Consider the following 22,274-nt stretch of genomic DNA (forward strand, 5'->3'; position numbering starts at 1 on the left):
CGCCTTACTTAAACTTCATTGTCATCTTTACCGTCCCACGGTTTCATCCATTACTCTCGCCCATTGCCACAAATTCACATCTTTGTCAAAAATTAATTATAATGTTATGATATGAAATATTTACAGGTAGATCAGATATTTTTAATATTTTAAAAAATAACTTTAAATTTAAAATTTTTTAAATCAAAATTCATAACAAAATATTATTTACACTATTATTTTTAAAAAATTTAATTTTTCTTGGAGACAAACTATCAAATAAATAGTATATATATGATATATATGGTTTTTAGTTTTTACATGAAATCTTTGTTTTCCACAAACAGAATTTTAGAAACACTAAAAGTTTCTATAATGAAATTGAAACTGTATCTCTTTTACTTGGTTCGGTGATGAATTTCAAATTCCTTTGGTGAATGATTCTTATGATGTACCGGTTTGGAATTCGACCACAGCAAGGTCTTAAGGTCGCATAAACGTGTTGTGAGCAAAGGGTGTGGTAATAGTAAGGTATGCTACAGAGCGTGAAAATATCGAGTGCGACTCCTCCCAGCTCGGCCTCAATGTCCCCAACTTGACCCGGTCACCATTTGGGACACGTCCACTCAAACGAGGTTGTGACCGTTCTAAACGAAAATTATGAAAAAAAAAATTTTTAAATTAAAAAAAATCAGTCTTTCCCCAAGTATAAAAATCCCTGATCACATCTGATCGTTCACTTGCAATTTTCTCTTGTGCAGCCAAGTCTGTAGTGAATTACCGTTTCAGAGATGCTTAAGGTACGTATTGGTTGCCATAGCAACGGTTTCATTTTCGATATGAGTTCTTCAGTTATAATCATTACTATTTTCAGATGACATTTAGCGTTTTTATAATCTGTTTCTTTATTATTATTATTTTTATTTTTTATTTTTTCAGGCAATTGTCTTCGCTTCCCTTGTGGTCGTAGCTCTTGGTTCTGGCTACGGTTATGATGACTACGTAAGTGAATTAAGATCCTTAAAACTTCTATTAAGATACAGAAATCCTAGAAATTCGACATATTTATTAGGATATTTGAGAAGGCTTTTAGCCTCAAATAGAAACGGATCAGTCGTATTTGATTCCACTTCCTCTCCGAAAAATAAAGCTGAATTATCGAGGCCAAATTGGTTTTTATGTCATCGACTAACTTTGACTACTAATCCCAGGTTGAGTGGATATTTACAAAGTTCTTTTTCCCTTGAGAAAAAAAGGTCCTTGAAAATATGTTAATTTTTCTAGTTTTCTAATTATTCCTTCTTTTTGCACTTATATATATATATATATATAGAGACATGTCTTAGTTGCAATAGATTTTATTTTTCCGTACTGTTCTGTTTAAAATCGAGAAATCTTGTTTGTGTTAAGCGCTTTTACTTGTAGCTCGATTGAAGTTATTCCTTCTGAGTTAATTCGACTTAAAAAGTATTTAAAACTCATCATTTGTTTAATTATTTTTCTATTGATTTCTAGCTTGTATCTGGAACCTGAATGTACCCTGTTTAGTTTCATATTTTTGGCAAATCTTTTTTTTTGGGGGGTGGGGGATGGACTAGGTTAGCAGCTTCCCTTAAGGTGTAAAATCATCTAACTGAAAAGAAAAAAAGAAAATTGTATCGGCTTCTGCTAATTAAGTTGCTTTAAAAAAGTCTGGTGATTTTCCTACAGTCCAAAATAAGTAGCACAGTGATCACTTAAAATAAATTACTATTATGATTAGAAACGTAAAGATTTCTAGGTCTTAATCGACAAAAAAAAAAAAAAATTAAATTTTATTCTATGGAGAATTATTTAGTCCATATACTTAGGAAAAGGTGAATTTTAATATCTGAGAGTTTGGCATTTCATATTTTAAATGCTTGGTATTCTTTTAACTTGTTCTAGGCTAAGTGCCATTGTTGATAAGATATTTCGCATCTGTTCCAATAGAGTGCTCATTCTTCAGTTACTTCTTAACGGGGTCTAGTTCACTTCCTGTATTACAGGGATCTGATAATTCCTTTACACCATCCCCCAATCCTAAGGGAAGATAATCGAATTCTCACAGCCCGGACACAACTCACCTAGTTCAAAAGACATTATGCGATCACCATAAATGTTGAACCCGGTTTTCAAAAGATCGTTTCATCTATTTCATGCTCTTTTAGTCTATCCTAGGCTATGAAGCATTGTTTTCATTCTCTTACACAAAACTAAGTCACGCCGTGTCATATGTCACTTGGGGGACATAATTTGATCATTGTGTGGTTACAATAAGGTCATCACAAAAAAAAAACGCAAGGATATTTGAATCCGTATCGTTTGGTAGTTTAATATATATGCGTATTGTTCTAAATGTCATCACTTTAAAACATTCTATGAGAGCGCTACAATATCGTTATAATAGGAAATTTTAACGTTAATTCAGATTTTGAAATAAACGATTTTTTCCCCCTAATATTTAAATGCTATATTGATTTATAAATAACAATGCTGATCAATACAATTATAATTTGAATTTGCGTGTGTGTGTATTTCGTTGCTGGTAATAATCCTTGAGAGACATGAAATAAACGGTTGCCATAAGCAACAATAAAAAAATTTTTAAAAAAATAGTGTAGAATTTGTTGCTAGGCGAAATAAACGGTTGCTTAGATAAAACTTCTACGAATAAACAATGAAAAATAAATGTGAAGAACTGCGGAATGTGTTGCTAGGCAACAATGCAGAAGTTAAATACTTAGGACGCTAAACTTGCCGCACTCATTTATTGCGAAAGTCCCTGAAGGGAAGTTTTGTGAATGCATGGGACAAGTGACATCCTATATTAAGAAAATGTATTATAAATGCCTTTATGAACATAAATATGAGTCATTTCCCTTTTTTTTATTTTTATTTGTGATTATATTTCGCTACAACAGCGAGTTTATAGAACTGGTTCCAGGAAGTTCACTCCATCTTATGCTAGGAGGACAGTCCCTAAGGCTGCATACCAAACTCGCCCAATCGGTCATGGAGTGTCTCTAAGAGAAACAGTTTTCCATATGACCCCCTTTAAAAAAGACGATTCCGCCCTTACTAGAGGGCATTCCTAATAGAACTGAAGTACGCAGGTGAAAGCTGCTGTGAGAGAGAGAGAGAGAGAGAGAGAGAGAGAGAGCAGTTTGTCAATGTCTTAAGGCATTTTATTCACCTGTGTGACACGGGAAAAATACTTTTTTTAATAGCTTTCTAAAACGAAAAGATAAAATCGCTAAGAAGATGAGGCCGTTACCTTGTTTCTGCTAATAAAAAAAATCCACATTTTTTATTTGGTAAACTGCATCCCCGTAGATTATTAGAACAAGAATAATCTAAGTAGAACATTATTGCTAGAAAACCAGTGTTATATGAAATAAACAAACGTGTTTGCTTGATAATACATATTTTATGAAATTGTTAAGTTGCTAGGTAACAAAAGTTGTATGAAATGAACAAAGGGCAGTTGCTAGCCAACAAAAGTTCAATATAATGAACAAAGGACAGTTGCTAGGCAACAAAATTTCTATGAAATAAAAAAATGACTTAGTTGCTAAGCACCAAAAGTTCTATTAAATGAACTATTGCCTGTTGCTAGGCTACAAATTAACTGTGAGTGAGATTAATTGATGTTTCTATGATAGCCACACAACAATACTTATATGTATGAAGCTAAAAGTGACAGATTAAATTAGGCTTATTGAATATTTCTTCTTTTTTTTTTTTTTTTTTTAGGCTCAGCCCATTCCCTATGATTTTGGTTATGATGTAGCTGGAGATTATGGAGATCAGCAATATAGAAAAGAATCTGGAGATGGACATGGCAATGTTCAAGGATCATATGGTTACACAGATGGACATGGCATCTATCGTCACGTTGACTATGTAGCTGATGAACATGGATACCGCGCCAATGTTAGGACCAATGAACCTGGTACTGCCCACCAGAGTCCTGCTGATGTCGCCCTTCATGCTGACCCTGTACAAGTTCCTTATGGGTATGGTTCTCATGATGGCCGTGGCAGACACTACTAAATAAACTCAGGCGTAAGTCCGTTTGATATTTTTACAAAATACGGCGACATTATTATTTAAATGTGTCAAAACTCGAAAATTTCATTCAATTGATTTGATAAAAATTAACTATTACTGATTTTGAAGTTAAAAGTAATTTTAAGTTAAATTTAAAACATTTTTAAATTCATTTAAAACATTAAAATAATTGAATTAAAATATGAACTTTTTTAAAGTTAAACTAAATATTTTGGATTAGTTAAATAGTTTAAAACATGAATTAGCTGATGGTTCAATTTGATTAAACAAAACCTTTGCAATTTCTTAGGCAAATCTAGAATCTGCTTGCATCAGTACTTATAATGTTTCGTCCCAGTTGACTATTCTCTACAAGCTTGGCTGCTCTGCTAATTTGCTGTAACTTCAGCTACGAAATCCTGTCGACTCATTATTTATTTATTATATTTGTATTCACTTGCTTTCATGTACACCAAGATGGAAAAATAATAATAATAAAGCTACAGCTTTAGTTGGCTTGTATGTAAATGCTCCAACGCCAATGTAATTCGTCTAGTTGTGTATGTTCAGAAAACCATTAAAGCCATCTTGACTGTATTTGAAACTAGTCTTTTTTTAAATAGAACTCTTTTTTTGCTAAAATTAGTAAATTCGACTGATAATACTGTTACCAAAGCTTGCACATTACAAAGAAATATCCACAATATTATTATCGCATTTTAAAAATAGTCAACAATAATATACGCATGCTTGGGTTAACAACGAAGTTATTTAAAAACTTTTTTCATGATTTTAACTGATTCAACTTGTTCCAAAGGAGTTTTTTTTCTCTCTGGGAAACTCCGGCATGAGAAATAGAAATGTCTAGCAGGGAAAAAAAAAAACCCATTTTGGAACAAGCCTAAAAAAATCCAAACCCTCCAAAGAACACATGCTGATAAATACAATATACTTGCGTAGACTTCGTTGCTTCGACCGTAACTCTAAACTACAACAAAATTGTTATTGTTTTTGGAATATTGACATTAACCGTATATTTTTGGGAGGTCCAAAGGAGCTTGAAGAAGTCCCTTTGGACTCCGTGCAGCAAGACTTTAGGAATATGAAAAGAATAAATAAAAGAAACACTAATGAGATGAAAATAATTTTAAAAAATTCTTAGCTCTCCCACTGCACTCATATACTATAGGTTTAAAACCTTTCGTAACGTGGTAGAGTTGTATATACAATATTATATCAATCTCACACACCAGAAGCCACAAAACGAGTAACATGATTAAGCAATATTCAAAATTGATTAATATATAATATACCAAAATGGTAGTTCTAATTATCTTAATGGGTTATAATTTTCGACTATTTTTACTAGTAACACGGTTTTGTAAGTAGTGTAATATATTTATTGGTGAAACTGTTATTTACAGTGTCTTATACCAAAACGTCAAATGTTGTAATTAGTATTAGTTAATACATTCTTATATCTCCTATTATTTTCTCAAGAATACCGTAATTTTCTTTTTTACTGTTTCGTTAGTCAATATCGGCTATTATTTTAAAATAGGTTTTTCTGCTACTTCAAATAACATCTGTAAATACGTTTGTGATCTGATACATATTTTGAAATGATCCTCACTGACTAGATTATTTATAGTCCTTATAAGGACTGGCTTAAAGGGGCGAAGCAAGAATGCTTTTCATCTTGCCCGTTATCTGTAGAGGACAGTGTAGGCATAAGGTGTTATTGAGCTATTAAAGCTCTGATCATGGCAGGAGGGTAACAGCAATAGCCGAGCCTCAGTTAGGACTTCATTGGCTACAGCACTGCCATTCATTACCCTTCATGATCATGCCATTTAATTAGGATTTCGTTGGCTGCACCATTTTAGTTTTAATATTGTGAAATAAATATTGTGAGATTTAATATTGTGAGATGAAAAGCATTCTTGCTTCGCCCCTTTAAGCCAGTTCTTATAAGGACTATAAATAATCTAGTCAGTGAGGATAGTAGTAGTTATCATTTCAAAATATATATCAGATCACAATATTAATAAATTGGCTAACACCAAGTTTTAATAATCACCGCATCTCACAGTCGATCCCATCTCCCAAATCACTCTTATATCCTTATAAGGACTGGCTTAAAGGGGCGAAGCAAGAATGCTTTTCATCTTCCCCGTTATCTGTAGAGGACAGTGTAGGGATAAGGTGTTATTGAGCTATTAAAGTTCTGATCATGGCAGGAGGGTAGTAACAGCAATAGTCGAGCCTCAGTTAGAACTTTATTGGCTACAGCATTGCCATCCATTACCCTTCAAGGGTATTGGATTGAATGAATCAATCACCGACTATGTAAGTAAAGGTGAAATCTCAAAAATGCTTTTCATCTTCCCCGTTATCTGTAGAGAACAGTGTAGGGATAAGGTGTTATTGAGCTATCAAAGCTCTGATCATGGCAGGAGGGTAACAGCAATAGCCAAGCCTCAGTTAAAACTTCATTAGCTACAGCATTGCCATCCATTACCCTCTAAGGGTATGGACAGTCGGGATTCCCCCACTGACTAGAATGCTACTTAATATAGAATTTCCATATATAAAATTATTTGGTGTCTAATAATCTATTATATTTCAAATTTTAATATTATTTTAATACAAATTATCCATTATTAAAAATCATATTTTATTAAATAAACAAATATTAAATACTTATAAAATAATAAAAATAAATTGTTATAACATACATATAAATCTAATTTTTATAAGTAAATAAAATATTTATGGTCATAAGTCGGATGATATTCAGCTATGTGCAAAAATTCATAGCCGATCCCATATAGAATTACTAAATACGAAAAAGAATTCCGAATATTTCGGAAGAAATATTTATTTATTAATAAATATATTTGTTTATTTATTTTAATAATTAAAAATCTGTTTTTAGAAGATAATGCTTTTAGTTTTTTAAACTAATTCGTGAAAATAACTTTAACCCTTTTTATTAATAATCATACTGTTTTTCTTCACGATCAACTTTATGCTATTGATGCCATATATTTTTGTATAGTTGGCTAAATAAAGTGACTGAAAAAAGTTTTTAAGAAACTTTATCTGTTAATGTCAAAAGCTAAAATCGCTATTTTGTAACACTGATATAAACAGACAAAATTCAAGTTATTGTTTTTTTTTTTGTGACTCCCACATAATAAAGGTTTTTGTAAACTCATAATGGTGCATTCGTACCATTTGTATATAATTAATAACGAGAATTCCAATGATTTTTGCTATTAATTATATATACAGGGTGATCAAAATTAAAGTATCCTTGTTTAAGGCCTTGTGGAACGCGTGATCCACCCCGTGAGCCAAATAATGCGAAACTTTTCAGAAATATATTCTGTGTCATGCAGAAGCGATATCTGAGAGAGAGAGAGAGATTAGTTAGTTCCAAAATTCACCACCAGGTGACTCTGTGTGCCTAATTACTACTTCTACTTAATGTAGATTTAATAATTTTTCTTTGTGTAAGAAACAGAAAAGCGACACAAGCATAACTAACGAATTTTTATTCACTTCCATTATGCATTCACGGGTTCTACTGTTCAATGTACTGCTCTTCCTGGTATGCCACTAACTGCATCCTCTGCACAGTTGTTCAACGGCAGAACGCAGCTGGTTGAGACATGTTGCGCACATGCTGCGTCATGCTGTGGTTCAGCGGCAAGTTATCAGGAGGATCCCGATTAATCCTATCTTTAAGAAAATCCTAGAGCCACTAGTCACGGAGGGGTCAGCTCAGGTAAACGAGGTGACCATACATTGGGAAACGCACAGCTAATCACTCTGACTTCCGTGAAATGTTCTTGAAGATCCTCCTGTATGGATCGACCATCGACCGATATGTGGAGGGGGGCCCCATGTACTTTGGGTACATGCAAAGGAATTTGTTAGATTACATGCGAGTTTTGCGTAGCTCATACCCGACAACTGTGGGTATTCATAGCTCCTTTCAGGTGAAAGTGAGCCTCATCTCCCCACATAATCATCCACGGCCACGCAGCGTCCAACTCTACTCGAGCAAAGAATGTTAAAGCGAATGTTAGTCGACTGACATTTGCTTTAACATGCCTTGGCGCAACTCTTGTGTCACAGTTATCTTGAATGGGTAGAAATGCAGACTCTTCCATAGAATTTTCCAGACAGTTGCGCAGTTCCAAGCCAGTTCACTTGCTGTGAACTGGCTAGTTTGTGACCTCTGTTAGGTCTAACTCCCGACAATCCTGTTTCTTTAAAACGACTAATTATTCGTCGTAGAGCACATGGAGATGGTGGACCTCGTCGATATTTGTTATGGACGAAATTTGCGGAGTGCAGCAACAACATTGAAATTGTTTAGATAGTACAGCTTCACGAGCAAAGCACGTTGGGAACAAGGGTGGTACTATCACTGTGGACGATATTTACAACCAGAACGAAGAGTAAAATCCCATGTTCATCTTTTAAAACCCTCCTTGCACCTGCGGGTTGCATGATATGCAAATTCCGTGCATTTATTTTTTACGACCCTAGTGGTGAATTTTTTAACTACTTTTTTTTTCCTCAGCTATCGCTTCCGCATTCAGCGCCATCCAGTGATCTACATGCTGCGAAACTTTGCAGGGATGCATTGTGCCACTGGATGGCGCTCCATGAGGCCTTAGACAGGGATACTTTAATTATGATCAGCTTGTATACGGTATCTATATTTATTTTCTGCATAGTGTGGAATATTCTGCTCTAAACACCAAGCGTGGAATATTTTCAAGCCACTTCAGGCCTGACACACCAGGAAATGAAATTCATCTCCTAACTAAAGACAGTAACAATCATTCTTGCCCGCGACGGGTTAAAACTCGCAGCCTGATGGTTTAAGAGCAGATAAGAACCAAGCACAAACAGGTGTTTGTGCTTGGCTCTTGTGACCTTAAATAATTCTGTTTCATAATTAGTTCTGCAAACATTATGCACTAGGGACAACTAAAAACAGTAAATAAATTAATAAAACTGTCAATTTTTAAAAAAAAACTTTATTTGTATAATAAATGAATAAAATATTTCAAAATAATTAACTTAAAAGAAATATTTTAAGAAATTTATAAAAATTGCTATAACACCTTATAGAAATTAGAATAGTGAATATTGAAATAGAGTTAAAATAACTTGTAATGATTACATTGCAATGTCATTTATTTGTTTGAATATTCAATTGTGTTTTATGAACTGTGATGTTTCGGAGTCGTTGATTGTTTACAGAAAAATAATAATATAATAGCTATCACAGATAAGTTGCTTAAGCTATGAATAATCTGGACACAGATGCCTTCATTCAAAATCGGGATAAAAAGCTTGCACATGAGATGTTTAAAAATTATTAAAGAAATTCGAGGACAAATGGCCAGGTTTTTTGAACCTCTATTCCAAGACAGGTAATGACAGAAGGAGATGACATGAGACCAGAGGAGGAAAACACATAAATAGACGATTCTTAATTCATAAATAGACAAAAAAAAAAAAAAAAACATCTTCATTTCAGTCATGAATGACCAGGAAATTGCCTATTCATGGGCCAAAAACACCGATGAGGGAAGCAAAATTCAGCCCACCACAGTGTTAGGATTATGTTAATTGAGAATACATTAGACCGAACTTTTCAAATTTGTCATGTGAAGCTACTAAATATATATGTATACATTTTCGCCGATTAATAAAAATAATGGACGACCTAAGTATGCAATTTTATACATTCTCCCTCAGCTCTGAAAGAAATCTTTCTGAGAGTAGTGACGAAGGACATCACTGCCTCCGGTTAAGGTCAGCAGAATGTTACGAGCTGGCAAGAGCCCGATGCCACTTGTTTACGTGGAAATTCAAAATTCATATAAAATATATATGATCTAATGCCAATCTGTGGCATTAAAAAATAATCAGTCCACCTCTCAACCTCGCACACAGCTAAAGCAAGCAGAGTTTCCTCAAACTCATCGTACACAACAAAAGGAGGCAGAATTTCCTCAAACTCAAGCAGAAATTTTTAAGCAAGCAGATATTCATCATACGGGCAGAACTTACGCCGAAGTGGCTCGCCCCATGAAAGCACCGCCACCTAGGATCAAACACATCCTAACCTGACTGCGATCATTACTGCTTCTCTCGTTACCATGCTGCAGGATTTCAGTGAATCTGATCCATCATGAACCTCTACAAAAAGATTCTTTCAAAAAAACCACTCTATCCTAACGGCACTCACTTATGATTAGAATTAAATTTCTTCCTAACTCACTTCAAATTGCCGCTTGGAATGCCAACAGCTTAACCAACAAGACTATGGAAATTCAAGTATTTTCACAAAGATATAATCCAGACATGATACTAATAAATGACCCCATCTAAGACCTGCAGATAATCCGAAATGAAGAGGATAAGGATACCTGCTCTACAGAAATGACAGACTGGATTACAGAGCCGGTAGCACTGCCATTTTTATCTACATCAAGCACAATTCAATAGCCAATCCTCCAACCACTAACTTAGAGATTACAGGCATTGCAGTCTACACCAACACAACTGCTAAACTCAAAATCTATGCTGCTTACAACTCACCAACAAAAACTTTGCTGTCGGTTCATTTACCATTCTTATCATCAAGGAGTCCATCATCATCGCTGGGGATCTGAATTCAAAACACCCAGCTTGGAACAGCAAAACAACCAATAAAAACGGTCGCATTCTATAGAACTATACGGGATCAAAATTATATTGTAGTAGCTGGTGCTACTGAGCCTACTCATCACAGTCCTATTGGTAGATCTGATGTCTTAGATATTGTAATTCTACAGAACGTTAAATATCAATCCAACGTTCAATCACTGAATGAATTGTCCCCAGTCCACAACCCTATTTTATTTAAATTAGCCAATCAAATTAAATTAGGAATCGCTTAACCCCTCTGCATTCACAGGGCGAGCTAAATGCTCGTGAATTTTTTCCTACTGATGTTTTCTCTGTACCAAATTGTGCAAATTGCCGCTTGGAATGCCAACGGCTTAACCAACAGGACTATAGGATTAACTGAGACACGTTAGGCCTAATTTTTCAAATTTGTCTTCATGTGAAGCTACTATACTAATATATATATATATATATATATATATATATATATATATATATATATATATATATTTTTTTTTTTTTTTTTTTTTTTTTTTTTTTTTTTTGTTCGCGCTGTTTGCGGAGTGGTTACGCGCTCCACAACCATGTGCCTTGGAAAGGAATGTCCTGCGTTCGATTCTCGTCGCTGACATGAGGAGCTTAAGGACCTTTCTCAGCCATAGCCAAGTTAGCCAGTCTTGGGCGGAGACTGAGTGTTTTTCTCCACAGTTTATCTGGGGTTTTTCCCCCCGCAAAGCAGACAAACCGGTCTTAAGAACACAACGCTTCACGGACAATTACACATGGTTGAGCGTGGGGGGTAACGACCCCACCTCGTAGTGAGTTATGAAACCCAGAAATGGGAGGCCAAGGCCCTACATGGGGCTGCGGTGCCAAATAATAATAAGAAGAAGACATATATATTGAGTAGGATATCCATTTTCTTTTAAAATTGTTTGCTTGTCGTATTCTACAGACGACACTAAATTTCCAGCACCTTTCCACGGGATCAAATGGAATTGATTTCTCCCAATGGACTCCATTTGTGAAATTACACTGAAGACCTCCACTTCAGTTCGCGAAAAGATGTTAAGTAGGTGGGGATTCAACCGAAATATGATGTAATAACCTCCAATAATTATGGAAAACTCAAATTTCTCAATTCTTCTATAGTGTTCTTCATAATATTTCTGATGAACCAACTGAAGATCTTTAAATATGGCGATGTCTTGAGTCATAAGAGTACGAACTGGCGAGGCGACTTCTCTGGTGAAAGGGTGCGTGGTCTAGAGAAAATATATCCCATACTTCTTTAAGAATAGGATCACCACCTTTTAGTTCAATACACTGGCATTGCTAAAGTTTGATCCAATCGTGACAGTCGCTCTCTCAATCCCATCGTTAATATCCTGGCTGAAATACAGCGATGCTGGGACTGCATTGTACAAAGAGATCTTCACTCTCCATCCGAATAACAAAACGAAAGGATGTGAGGGCGCCCAGAAGATCTTCGTAAAGTTTAAGCCATAAAAATCAGGATAAAGTGTCAATGACCTCCTAATTCGTTTCAGTTAGGAGTTTGTAAGCAAAAACAGAATCGTTACTCAAAAGTAATGATTAATTTCTATGGGAAATATAATAAGCCTAATTAAAGAACATTTAGTTGTTGTTTTTTTCTTTTTTTTTTCTTGGTAAAAACTTCAGGGAGCGTAAAAGAATTCACATAATAAAATTGGGGAGAAAAAACGATAGTCTGTAGTAGTATGGGCTCCTTTCTGGGACATGACGGATCTGTGCAGACGGAAGAGAGAAGTCCTAGCTCTCCCCAGAAGACCACCTTGTTCACTTTCTAGTTGTTTCCATATATCCAAGTGATGTCCGATTAGATCTGGCTTTTATTCGTTGCATTATTCCATGATATTTTTAATGATCACATTTTAGTTTTAGGCTATTAAATCATGTTTGTAATCTCTAATGAATTATTTATTGAATGAAATTAAATTCGAAATCATACAGACACATCGAAGAATTATAAAATCGGCTTTAATACTATTTCAGAATCGTAGCTGTCCAATTTTGGATAAAAGAGATTGAAAAATAAATAACCTCGATCAAACGATATCAACAAATTAACAATAAAATTTGAATTTTATTTTTGTTTGTTTTAATATTACTATTTTATAAATAAAATTATTAGGTGTATTTATATTATTTATAGTTTTTTTTATTAATAATTGTTGCACTTATGAATATATTTAATTTTTTAAAGTCTTTTTATTATTTAATTTATTTTTAATGTGTTTTTTAACTTTTCTTACGATTTAGCATATAATCCCTTCCGCTCAAATACCAACCACGCCTTTTAGTAGTAGAACCTGTTATTCGCAAAAGAGTTTCTGGTGACCGAGAATCATTGGTATAACACCTGTCCAAGAGGAAATACTTAAAATGCATCTCTTAGTGTAAAAGGGTGACAGCCCTACTACCATAATAAAAGACTGTGATTTAACAACCCATAAGTTTCCAAAAATTTAAGTTATTAAGTCATTAAAAATAATAATAAATAAATAAATAATAAATTTAAAAAAAAAAATAATAAATTTGCAATTCTGGCAGTTGTCCAATGTTATGCTCCAACAGAGAATACATTTTTGTAGGTAAAAAAAGCTTTGTAGATTTCTTGATATGTCCTGGAAGATGCATAATAAAGACAACATGCTTCTCATGGTGACTTTAAAGTTGGTACAAATGAGAAGCTCGAGAACGTAATGGAAAAAGGGTGTTTTGGAAGACAGAAGTTCCAATGGCTAATTATTGGTGTAACTCTGTCGTAAATATAACTTGGTAACAGGTGGCAAACATAACAGAATACACAAAGTAAGATGGATGGAAGAAACAGATTTAAAATAAGCACTTCAGAGTTAAGGAATGCCATAGAAGATAATAAACCTCACAAATGAAGGTTATGCAGTAATCCCTCGATTAATGCGCCCCCGTTTAGTGCGTTTTCGATTAGTGCGCCTCTAAAATTCGATTAGTGCGCCTATATACATCTTAAAAATAAATGTTACAGATTTAAAAAATTTTCGATCTATGCATTTTTTATGGCTAACTATTTTAAAAAATCACTCACCAGGATGACATAATTGAAACATTTTACAAAGCTATTTTTTTAATGGCATACTACACTATTTCCATGTACACTCTGTTCTACATTTACTGCCAAAATTTATGTTTGCTTTACATAGCATTTTGCTGATCCTATCTCGTGCGATTGTTTTCCTCACTTTTTTATTTTAAATTATTTTCCTAACCTTTAATCATGAGTAAAAGTATTTGTACAAGAAGGAGACTATTGTGACCAACAAATATTTAATGTCGATGAAACCGGCCTTTTTTTGGAAGCGAATGCCTTCCAAGACTTTCCTAGCCAAATCAGAGACATCTCAGCCTGGTTATAAAGTCGCAAAGTCGAATGAAATTACTGCTGGCAATATGCGATCCATTTGGAAGCACATTCTTCCACATTGTGCAAATGATTTTAGAGGCTTTTCAAATGAATCTAAGTCAATTAAATCTTATTCTGAGAAATTGAGTGATTCCGACCTGCTAAATTTAGATACACACCGAGAAGATCCTGAAGAATATGAAGAAAATTTAATCCCTGATAATCCCAAAGAGATTTCACAGAAACAATTTTAAAATAGTTTTCTTACAATCGAAGTTTTTAAGCAGCAATGCTTAGAAACTGACCCTGGTGAAGAGAGAACCAGTAAAATTTGCAGAAGAGGCAATAGGGCCATACCGTCAGTTGTATGAAAAAAGAAACAAAATGCCCGCCAAACTACGTTAGCTCAATTCTCTGTTAAGAAGCAGAATAATAAATTTATATGCTGAATATGTTTTATTGTCTTTCAGCTTCATGGTTTTCCTTTAACAAGGCCCTGATAGATACCCTAATTCTTTTATATAAAAAAAAAAAAAAAAATTAAGAGTCAAAAAAGAAATTATACATTTTCCAACAGGTTATTATATTCGATTAGTGCGTTTTCGATTAATGCGCCTGTTTTAAAGAAGGCATTAGGCGCACTAATCGAGGGACTGTTGTAATTAATTCCAAACTCGCATGATGGATATTTGGCACCATTCCAAGTCGATCTGGAATGCAACGATGCTGTTTGCTGGATGGTTGTTTATGCTGGTTGCTAGATGGTGTTCTACAACAAACAGAAATGACTCATACTAGAGGAATATCATGGGAAAATAAATAAAATGGGGGGGGGGTGATCTAGATTATGCAGATGATGTATGCCAAATGGCTCACAGACATGTAGATATTGAAAATAAATGAACCACATTACAAGAAGAATCTCTGAAAGTTGGGTTTAAAAATACAGACAAATGAGTGGTGTTTCAGTAGCGTTTAATAATTTCATATAAAATAATATTGAAGATTAATATTGAAATACGTTAGGTATTTACGTAATATTTGTGTAAATACGTAATATTAAAACAAATACGTAACTGCAATCTACCCATGTGATGACTTCTTGTGTAAGACTGTTAATGAATGGAAACCAATATCTTGTACGACGGATCTGAATTTGAAATGGGCTACTAACCACAGTTATATATACTGAAAGGGAAAGAGCTATTCGCATGTTGATGAGGGTGGTGTCCGTGTCTACCCCCAACTGCACCGTTGTGTGGGGTGTGTCAGGGCTCCTCAACAGGAAGTATTCCCTCCAGCAACTCCCTCGGTGTCCCAGATCTAACAGTTGGTGTTCCAGAGCTAAGGTAAGATGGTTAAACTTTGGTTGAAATTAATTCAGGCCGCGTCTTAGAGGAAAATAGATGGATTTGCTCTCACCTGAGTGGGCCAGTTGCCTCTCTATAAAAACGTTCGCCTGCTCTACTTGTCATTATTGAGAAGTGACAACGAATAGAAGTATTTAGTTTGGGACAACACCATGATGAAGGTGAGTTAAAGGAGTTGAAGATTTTTTTTGAATACTTTGATGCATTTTTATTGTATAATTATGATATTAAGACTCTGTCATTCTCTTTCTTTCTTTTTCTCTCACTGAGCTTACTCTTATTTCGCGCTCTCAATAATCTATTTTTCCTCCTCACTCTATTCTAAAATAATTTGGTTGTGTTTTCAACCAAGAGATGTGACGTCACGCTTCTGTGCAGTCTACAAATAAACTCAGCAAGAAGGGAACAGACTACGATATTTTCACAGGAGTCCGTTGCTTTTTATTTTTTCTTAATAATGCGATTTCCTATTAACGCGCTAATGCACACTCAATATGCGTATTTATAAATAAAATATTTCATTCGCTTATCTTTTTCTGATATGAAATCTTTACATCCACACAAATGTACTTTGCAAACAACGCTTTTTTCGCTAACTACCATTCATTATATATTTTGTCGATTGGTGTCACTCGTGTGTAAAATTAAACCGGAAGTTTGAAATATACATATAAAAGGGAACCCAACCAGTCCGATTAATTTTGAGTAATTTTTTTTGAGTGCTGGTACTGAATACTACGAGTTACTTTCAGATCGTCTAGAAAAATATGTCCATGTTTGGATCGGTAAGTTGGGAAATTTTTTCCCATATATTTATTTTTTTTTGTCTGTTCCCAGTACATATAACAATAGACAACAGTATTCTAAAGTATTGGTAATGAGAGTGTTGTGCTTCCCGCTCTCTTAAATGAATATTTTGGGTCATGTAATACTTCACCGCGATGCTGCATTTCCTTGTGATAGCAATCATAGCAAGGATCCTATTAACAATTTGAGACACACAATTTTGGTAGAAATAATGTTTAATATTGTTCTATTCTCCCTTGAGAGTACAGGGAAATTTCGTGATGTGTTATTGGATATATCTTCTTGGCTACAGAAGATATTTCCCCCCCTAAACGTTTGCATTTTCACTATTGTACTTAGTACAACTCAAGGATCTAGGTTAATAATACTATAAAAAGTAGCCTTGAACTATTACGTAAATTAATTACTTCGAATTTTACAGGTATTAAATTAAACTTCTAGTTTTTAACAGCTGTTTTATTATTATATATTATTATATACTACGTCATGAACACCTAACCTTATGAACTTCAGAATCTGCTATCTTTTTTACTTAATGGTGTTTGCTGCCTTTTCACCTGAACTATTTTGTAGAGATTATTTTAATTAACACACACACACACACACACACACACACACACATATATATATATATATATATATATACATATATACATATATACATATATATACATATATACAAAATAAATACATAACAAAAACCATACAAAAATATAGTTACTATGTTAACATATTCAATGCTGTTTCTGAAATAATAGAAACACGTGTCTTTTTAGGCTATCGTATTTGTATCTCTATTGGCTGTAACCTTGGCCCAGTATGGTCATCCATCTTATGGATTATACAGAGGACGATATGTACATGATTATGATGACTACGTGAGTACAGCTGATAATCGTATTTTGTATCGCTTGCTTTAAGCAATATTTTGGCTTATTAAATTAATATTAGTTTTTTTTAATTGATCTTAAATAATGGAATAAATAAAATTTTATTCCATTATTATAACTGAGTTGTTAGTTTGAATGTACGGTGCAACACCATAATTTATATGTTATCATTTTATTTAAATAACTTAACGTAAGATGGAATCGATATAGATTGACCTTGACTTACTACCAGTGGAGGGTAATGGATGGCAATGCTGTAGCCAATGAAGTTCTAACTGAGGCTCGGCTGATTGCTATTACCCTCCTGCCATGATCAGAGCTTTAATTGCTCAATTACACCTTATCCGTACACTGTCCTCTACAGATAACGGGGAAGATGAAAAGCATTCTTGCTTCGCCCCTTTAAGCCAGTCCTTATCCTTATAAGGACTAAGGAACCGATATAGGGTGTGAAGATCAAGTCTCCTTTTTAGGACTTCCAGGGTAACAAATGGCGATGCTGTAGCCAATGAACTTTTAACTGAGGCTCGGCTATTGCCGTTACCCAGCCATGACTAGAGCTTTTAGCTCAATAATAACCCATCCACACAGATTTTCTTCATTCAGATGACGGGATAAAGAGTCAAGGACTCAGTCCATCGCCCAGTTCTTTTAAGAACTTTAAAAGTCGACATAGGGGCTGTGATTAATAACCTTGGAGGGTAGTGGATGGCAATGCTGTTCCAATGAAATTTAACTGAGGCTTGGCTGTTACTTTTACTTTACCCCCTGGGGCGCAGAGATTCGAGAGCGTTTGAGTTCGTTCTCTTAGGGTTTTTGCCTTGACGGAGCAATTTGAGTCTCCGGGATTAGTGTTCTCCGGGACGGCCCGCTGAGGAGCTTTGTCGGTGAATGCTTTTCTTCGGAATATGAGCGGTTCTGCTCGGTGGTGGTGTGTGGGTGGAAGGCCATCACTGAGTGGAGCCAACACTGAGATGGACGGTCTTTCGTCCACGAATGAGTGGCCTAGGGATCGTCCGAATTTTTCGAGACGGCTTTACCTTTACATATGAATGGCAATGCTGTAGCCAATGAAGTTATAACTGAGGCTCGGCTATTGCTGTTACCCTCCTATCATGATCAGAGCTTTAATAGCTCAATACCACATTATCCCTACACTGTCCTCTACAGATAACGGGGAAGATGAAAAGCATTCTTGCTTCTCGCCTTTAAACCAGTCCTTATAAGGACTATAAGAATCGATATAGGAGAAGGATGAAACCCTGGGAGAGTAATGGATGGCAATGCTGTAGCCAATGAAGTTCTAACTGTGGCTCTGCTATTGCTGTTACCCTCCTGCCATGATCAGAGCTATTAAAGCTCTGATCATGGCAAGAGGGTAACACTGTCCTCTACAGATAACGGAGAAGATGAAAAGCATTCTTGCTTCTCCCCTTTAAACCAGTCCTTATAAAGAATCTCAAATCAAATTCAAAATAGTTATCAATAAGAATTGTATTTCTGTAGGTTCAGTAGTATAACTATTACCATAAATTATAGGTATTATTATTGCCAAAGTCATAATTATATCATATATTTAAGTATAAAATAAAATAATTATTATCAAAATTATATTTCTAACCCAATGTCATGAAAAGTTGTTTCTAAATTCAAATATTTAGATATTTATAATAAATATTAATATATAAAAAAATCTTAATAAATATTCATAATAATAATTTTAATAATTAATATTATTATCAAATAAGATATTATGACATCTAAATAAGTGCGTGTCTTTCAACTTTTATAATAACAGAAATTATTTTATTTTTTATTAATTGGTTTATAATACTGTATTATTATATTAATATTTGTTTATATACTGAAAACTGTTATCTAAGATTACGTAATATAGTTTTTTTTTTGTTATTTTGCTTTATCATAGGCAAGACCAAATCCTTACGAATTTGGCTATGATATAGTAGGCGATTATGGCGACCATCAATTTAGGAAGGAAACTAGTGACGGTTATGGCAATGTCCAGGGAAGCTATGGTTATAGAGATGCTTATGGGCTCTATCGTCAAGTCCATTACGTAGCTGATCAGCATGGTTTTAGAGCAAATGTTCATACCAACGAACCAGGCACAGCAAATCAAAATCCTGCTTCGGTAGACATACACTCACAAGCTCCACAACGTCATGGATATTAAATGCCTTCACACAATCGACACATGCTATGGTAAGGATGATCTCTTTATTGTTTTTGATTTAAGTAAATTCCCCAAATATATTCATAATATTAGAGGAATGATACAATTGTTTTAATTGTGTTACTGGAGTAAAGAATTAATTATCTGTGTTCCAAGGTCTAATCGAAAGTTGGTAGGGTAATATCTTCTTTGTTTTTCCAAATCAGATTTATTCCTCATGAGAGATTTACACTATTTAGATTAAAGATTGTTGAAATAATAAAAACTGGTCACATAGTTGTTAATGGATTTGCTAGCAATCCCACCTGACTGTTAAATCAGACTACGCATAACAAAAACTACTATAAATCTAATCTGGAACAGACATTGATGATAAACAAAACAAACTCGTAAAGTAGTCTATCGATATCTTATAACCTTGATCACTATTTACACATAAACGAGGCCATAAAACTTTCATTACCATAAATGTAATTAGCAATCACTAACCCCCTTTTTTGTTATTTCAGAATTCTGTTACTTAAGGAAGATCGGATCAGAATAGACTCAAGATGAAAAACAAAGTTTCTATGGCAGTTCTCTACCGAATTTTGTATATTTATTTTTTTCCTTTTTTTTTTTTCTTCAAAGAACTGAGTCTGTGGTACCTTAGAAGATCCTAAATCTCATTGTTGATTTTGAGTATGTAAATGAAATAAATGAATAAAATCATTAGTTTTAAGTTTGCTCCTGATTTCGTTATTGATTTTGAACATGAAAAAAAAAATAATAAAATAAGTTTTATTATTTTGTTTGGTTGCACTTTAACCTTTTGGATTCATACGTCTCCACGTCAAAGGTTTTATTCTTTGATGCACGGTATGTTAAAAGGAATGTCTAAAATTTCCAACCTTTGCAATACAATTGAGGTTTTTTACTAATTTGCAACATACATAGTAGTTTGGATTCGCTCTGATAACTTCCAGAGAAAGTGACACACACACACACACACACACACACACACACACACACACACACACACACACACACACACACACACACACACACACACAAACAGAATGCTTTGTTTCATTTATCTTTCCTCTTCCGCCATGGATAAGTAAATGATTGAACAGAAAGAAGCATGTTAAGTCAAACAAATGTTACGTCCTTTTGTCTCATGTTTCCTCTTCGGATTCCAGACAGTACGCCCAAAACCGGAAACTTACTTAAAGGAGCAGTCTTTGTATAGAATCTAATACTACTTTCAAAGGGAGTCAATTCTTACAATGGATAATTAAATTGGTCCAAACAGTACCATAGAAAAGCAATATAGGAAATGACAACTGAATGCTATCATCATTGATTTTTTTTAATTTTTCTAATAATAAAGTATTCTCTTTCTAAACCTATACTAGTATTATATAATATCACTACGACTTTAAAATGAATTAATAATTTATTAAAATCAAGAAATATTTTTTCAAATTGTTAAAATTATGTACATACTTATTTCTACACCTTCATTAAAATTTAATAATCTTACATTAAATAAAAAGTAATGATTACACATTAAATAAAAGGAGAGAGAAAAAATTGGATTGATTCATTCAATCCAATACCCTTGGAGGGTAATAGATGGCAATGCTGTAGCCAGTGAAGTTCTAACTGAGGCTCGGCTATTGCTGTTACCCTCCTGCCATGATCAGAGCTTTAATAATAGCTCAATAACCTTATCCCTACACTGTCCGCTACAGATAACGGGGAAGATGAAAAGCATTCTTGCTTCGCCCCTTTAAGCCAGTCCTTATAAGGACATTAAATAAAAATAAAAAGTAATGATTACTGATAATTAAGGGGGAGGAGAGGAGAAAAAATGTGATGTGAGGTGGTGACGATGAGAAAAAAAGTCCTTTTTAGGACTTCCAGGGTAACAAATGGCAATGCTGTAGCCAATGAAGTTTTAACTGAGGCTCGGCTATTGCCGTTACCCAGCCATGACTAGAGCTTTTTAGCTCCATAACACTGTATCCACACAGATTTACTTCATTCAGATGACGGGATAAAGAGTCAAGGACTCAGTCCATCGCCCAGTTCTTTTAAGAACTTTAAGAACTGATAATTAAGGGGAGAAATTAATCAATCGACCGTGTGATGCGGTGACTGATTCATTCAATCCAATACCCTTGGAGGGTAATGGATGGCAATGCTGTAGCCAGTGAAGCTCTAACTGAGGCTCGGCTATTGCTGTTACCCTCCTGCCATGATCAGAGCTTTAATTGCTCAATAACACCCTATCCCTACACTGTCCTCTACAGATAACGGGGAAGATGAAAAGCATTCTTGCTTCGCCCCTTTAAGCCAGTCCTTATAAGGACTATGATAATTAAGGATACGGCTTTTGTTACGAGGCATAAGTCCTTTTTAGGACTTCCAGGGTAACAAATGGCAATGCTGTAGCCAATGAAGTTTTAACTGAGGCTCGGCTATTGCCGTTACCCAGCCGTGACTCGAGCTTTTTTAGCTCAATGACACTCCATCCACACAGAATTTCTTCATTCAGATGATGGGATAAAGAGCCAAGGACTCAGTCCATCGCCCAGTTCTTTTAAGAACTGATAATTTTAAAAAAATCAATTAATTGCATCACTTTTCTTCTACTTTCACTTAACTTCGGTTCACAAAATTTCCTATGATTTATATCTTTTAAATGAATATTTTATTAACATTGTTAACTATCTGTCATGTTTCTTAAGGCTTAGCAATGGAGATAAAAAAATTAAACCTTCTTTGTCGAATTTTTAAACTGTTTCCATAGAGACTTGAAAACATCAAACTCTTTGCGATATTTTTTA

The 22,274-nt window shown here is 34.4% G+C and overlaps 1 protein-coding gene across 1 annotated transcript; it reads left to right on the forward strand.

Moving 5' to 3' along the window:
* Positions 1-770: 770 nt before the first annotated feature.
* Positions 771-19,440, forward strand: LOC150096032 (uncharacterized). Its single transcript, XM_090409602.1, has 5 exons — positions 771-779; positions 919-981; positions 3,754-3,999; positions 17,133-17,234; positions 19,174-19,440. The coding sequence occupies exons 1-5, from the start codon at positions 771-773 to the stop codon at positions 19,438-19,440; spliced, it is 687 nt and encodes a 228-aa protein (XP_090265728.1).
* Positions 19,441-22,274: the final 2,834 nt, after the last annotated feature.

The sequence above is a fragment of the Typopeltis vanoorti genome, chromosome 19 (assembly GCF_054136105.1).
Source record: "Typopeltis vanoorti isolate ZY-2024b chromosome 19, IOZ_Tvanoo_1.0, whole genome shotgun sequence".
In the NCBI taxonomy this organism is placed as follows: Eukaryota; Metazoa; Arthropoda; class Arachnida; order Uropygi; family Thelyphonidae; genus Typopeltis; species Typopeltis vanoorti.

What these genes read in the sequence shown, in the direction of transcription:
- LOC150096032 (XM_090409602.1), top strand. An exon ending in GCTACGGTTATGATGACTAC is followed by an intron (nt 982 to 3,753) that starts GTAAGTGAATTA and finishes TTTTTTTTTTAG; the next exon opens with GCTCAGCCCATTCCCTATGA. An exon ending in TCGCCCTTCATGCTGACCCT is followed by an intron (nt 4,000 to 17,132) that starts GTACAAGTTCCT and finishes GTGTCTTTTTAG; the next exon opens with GCTATCGTATTTGTATCTCT.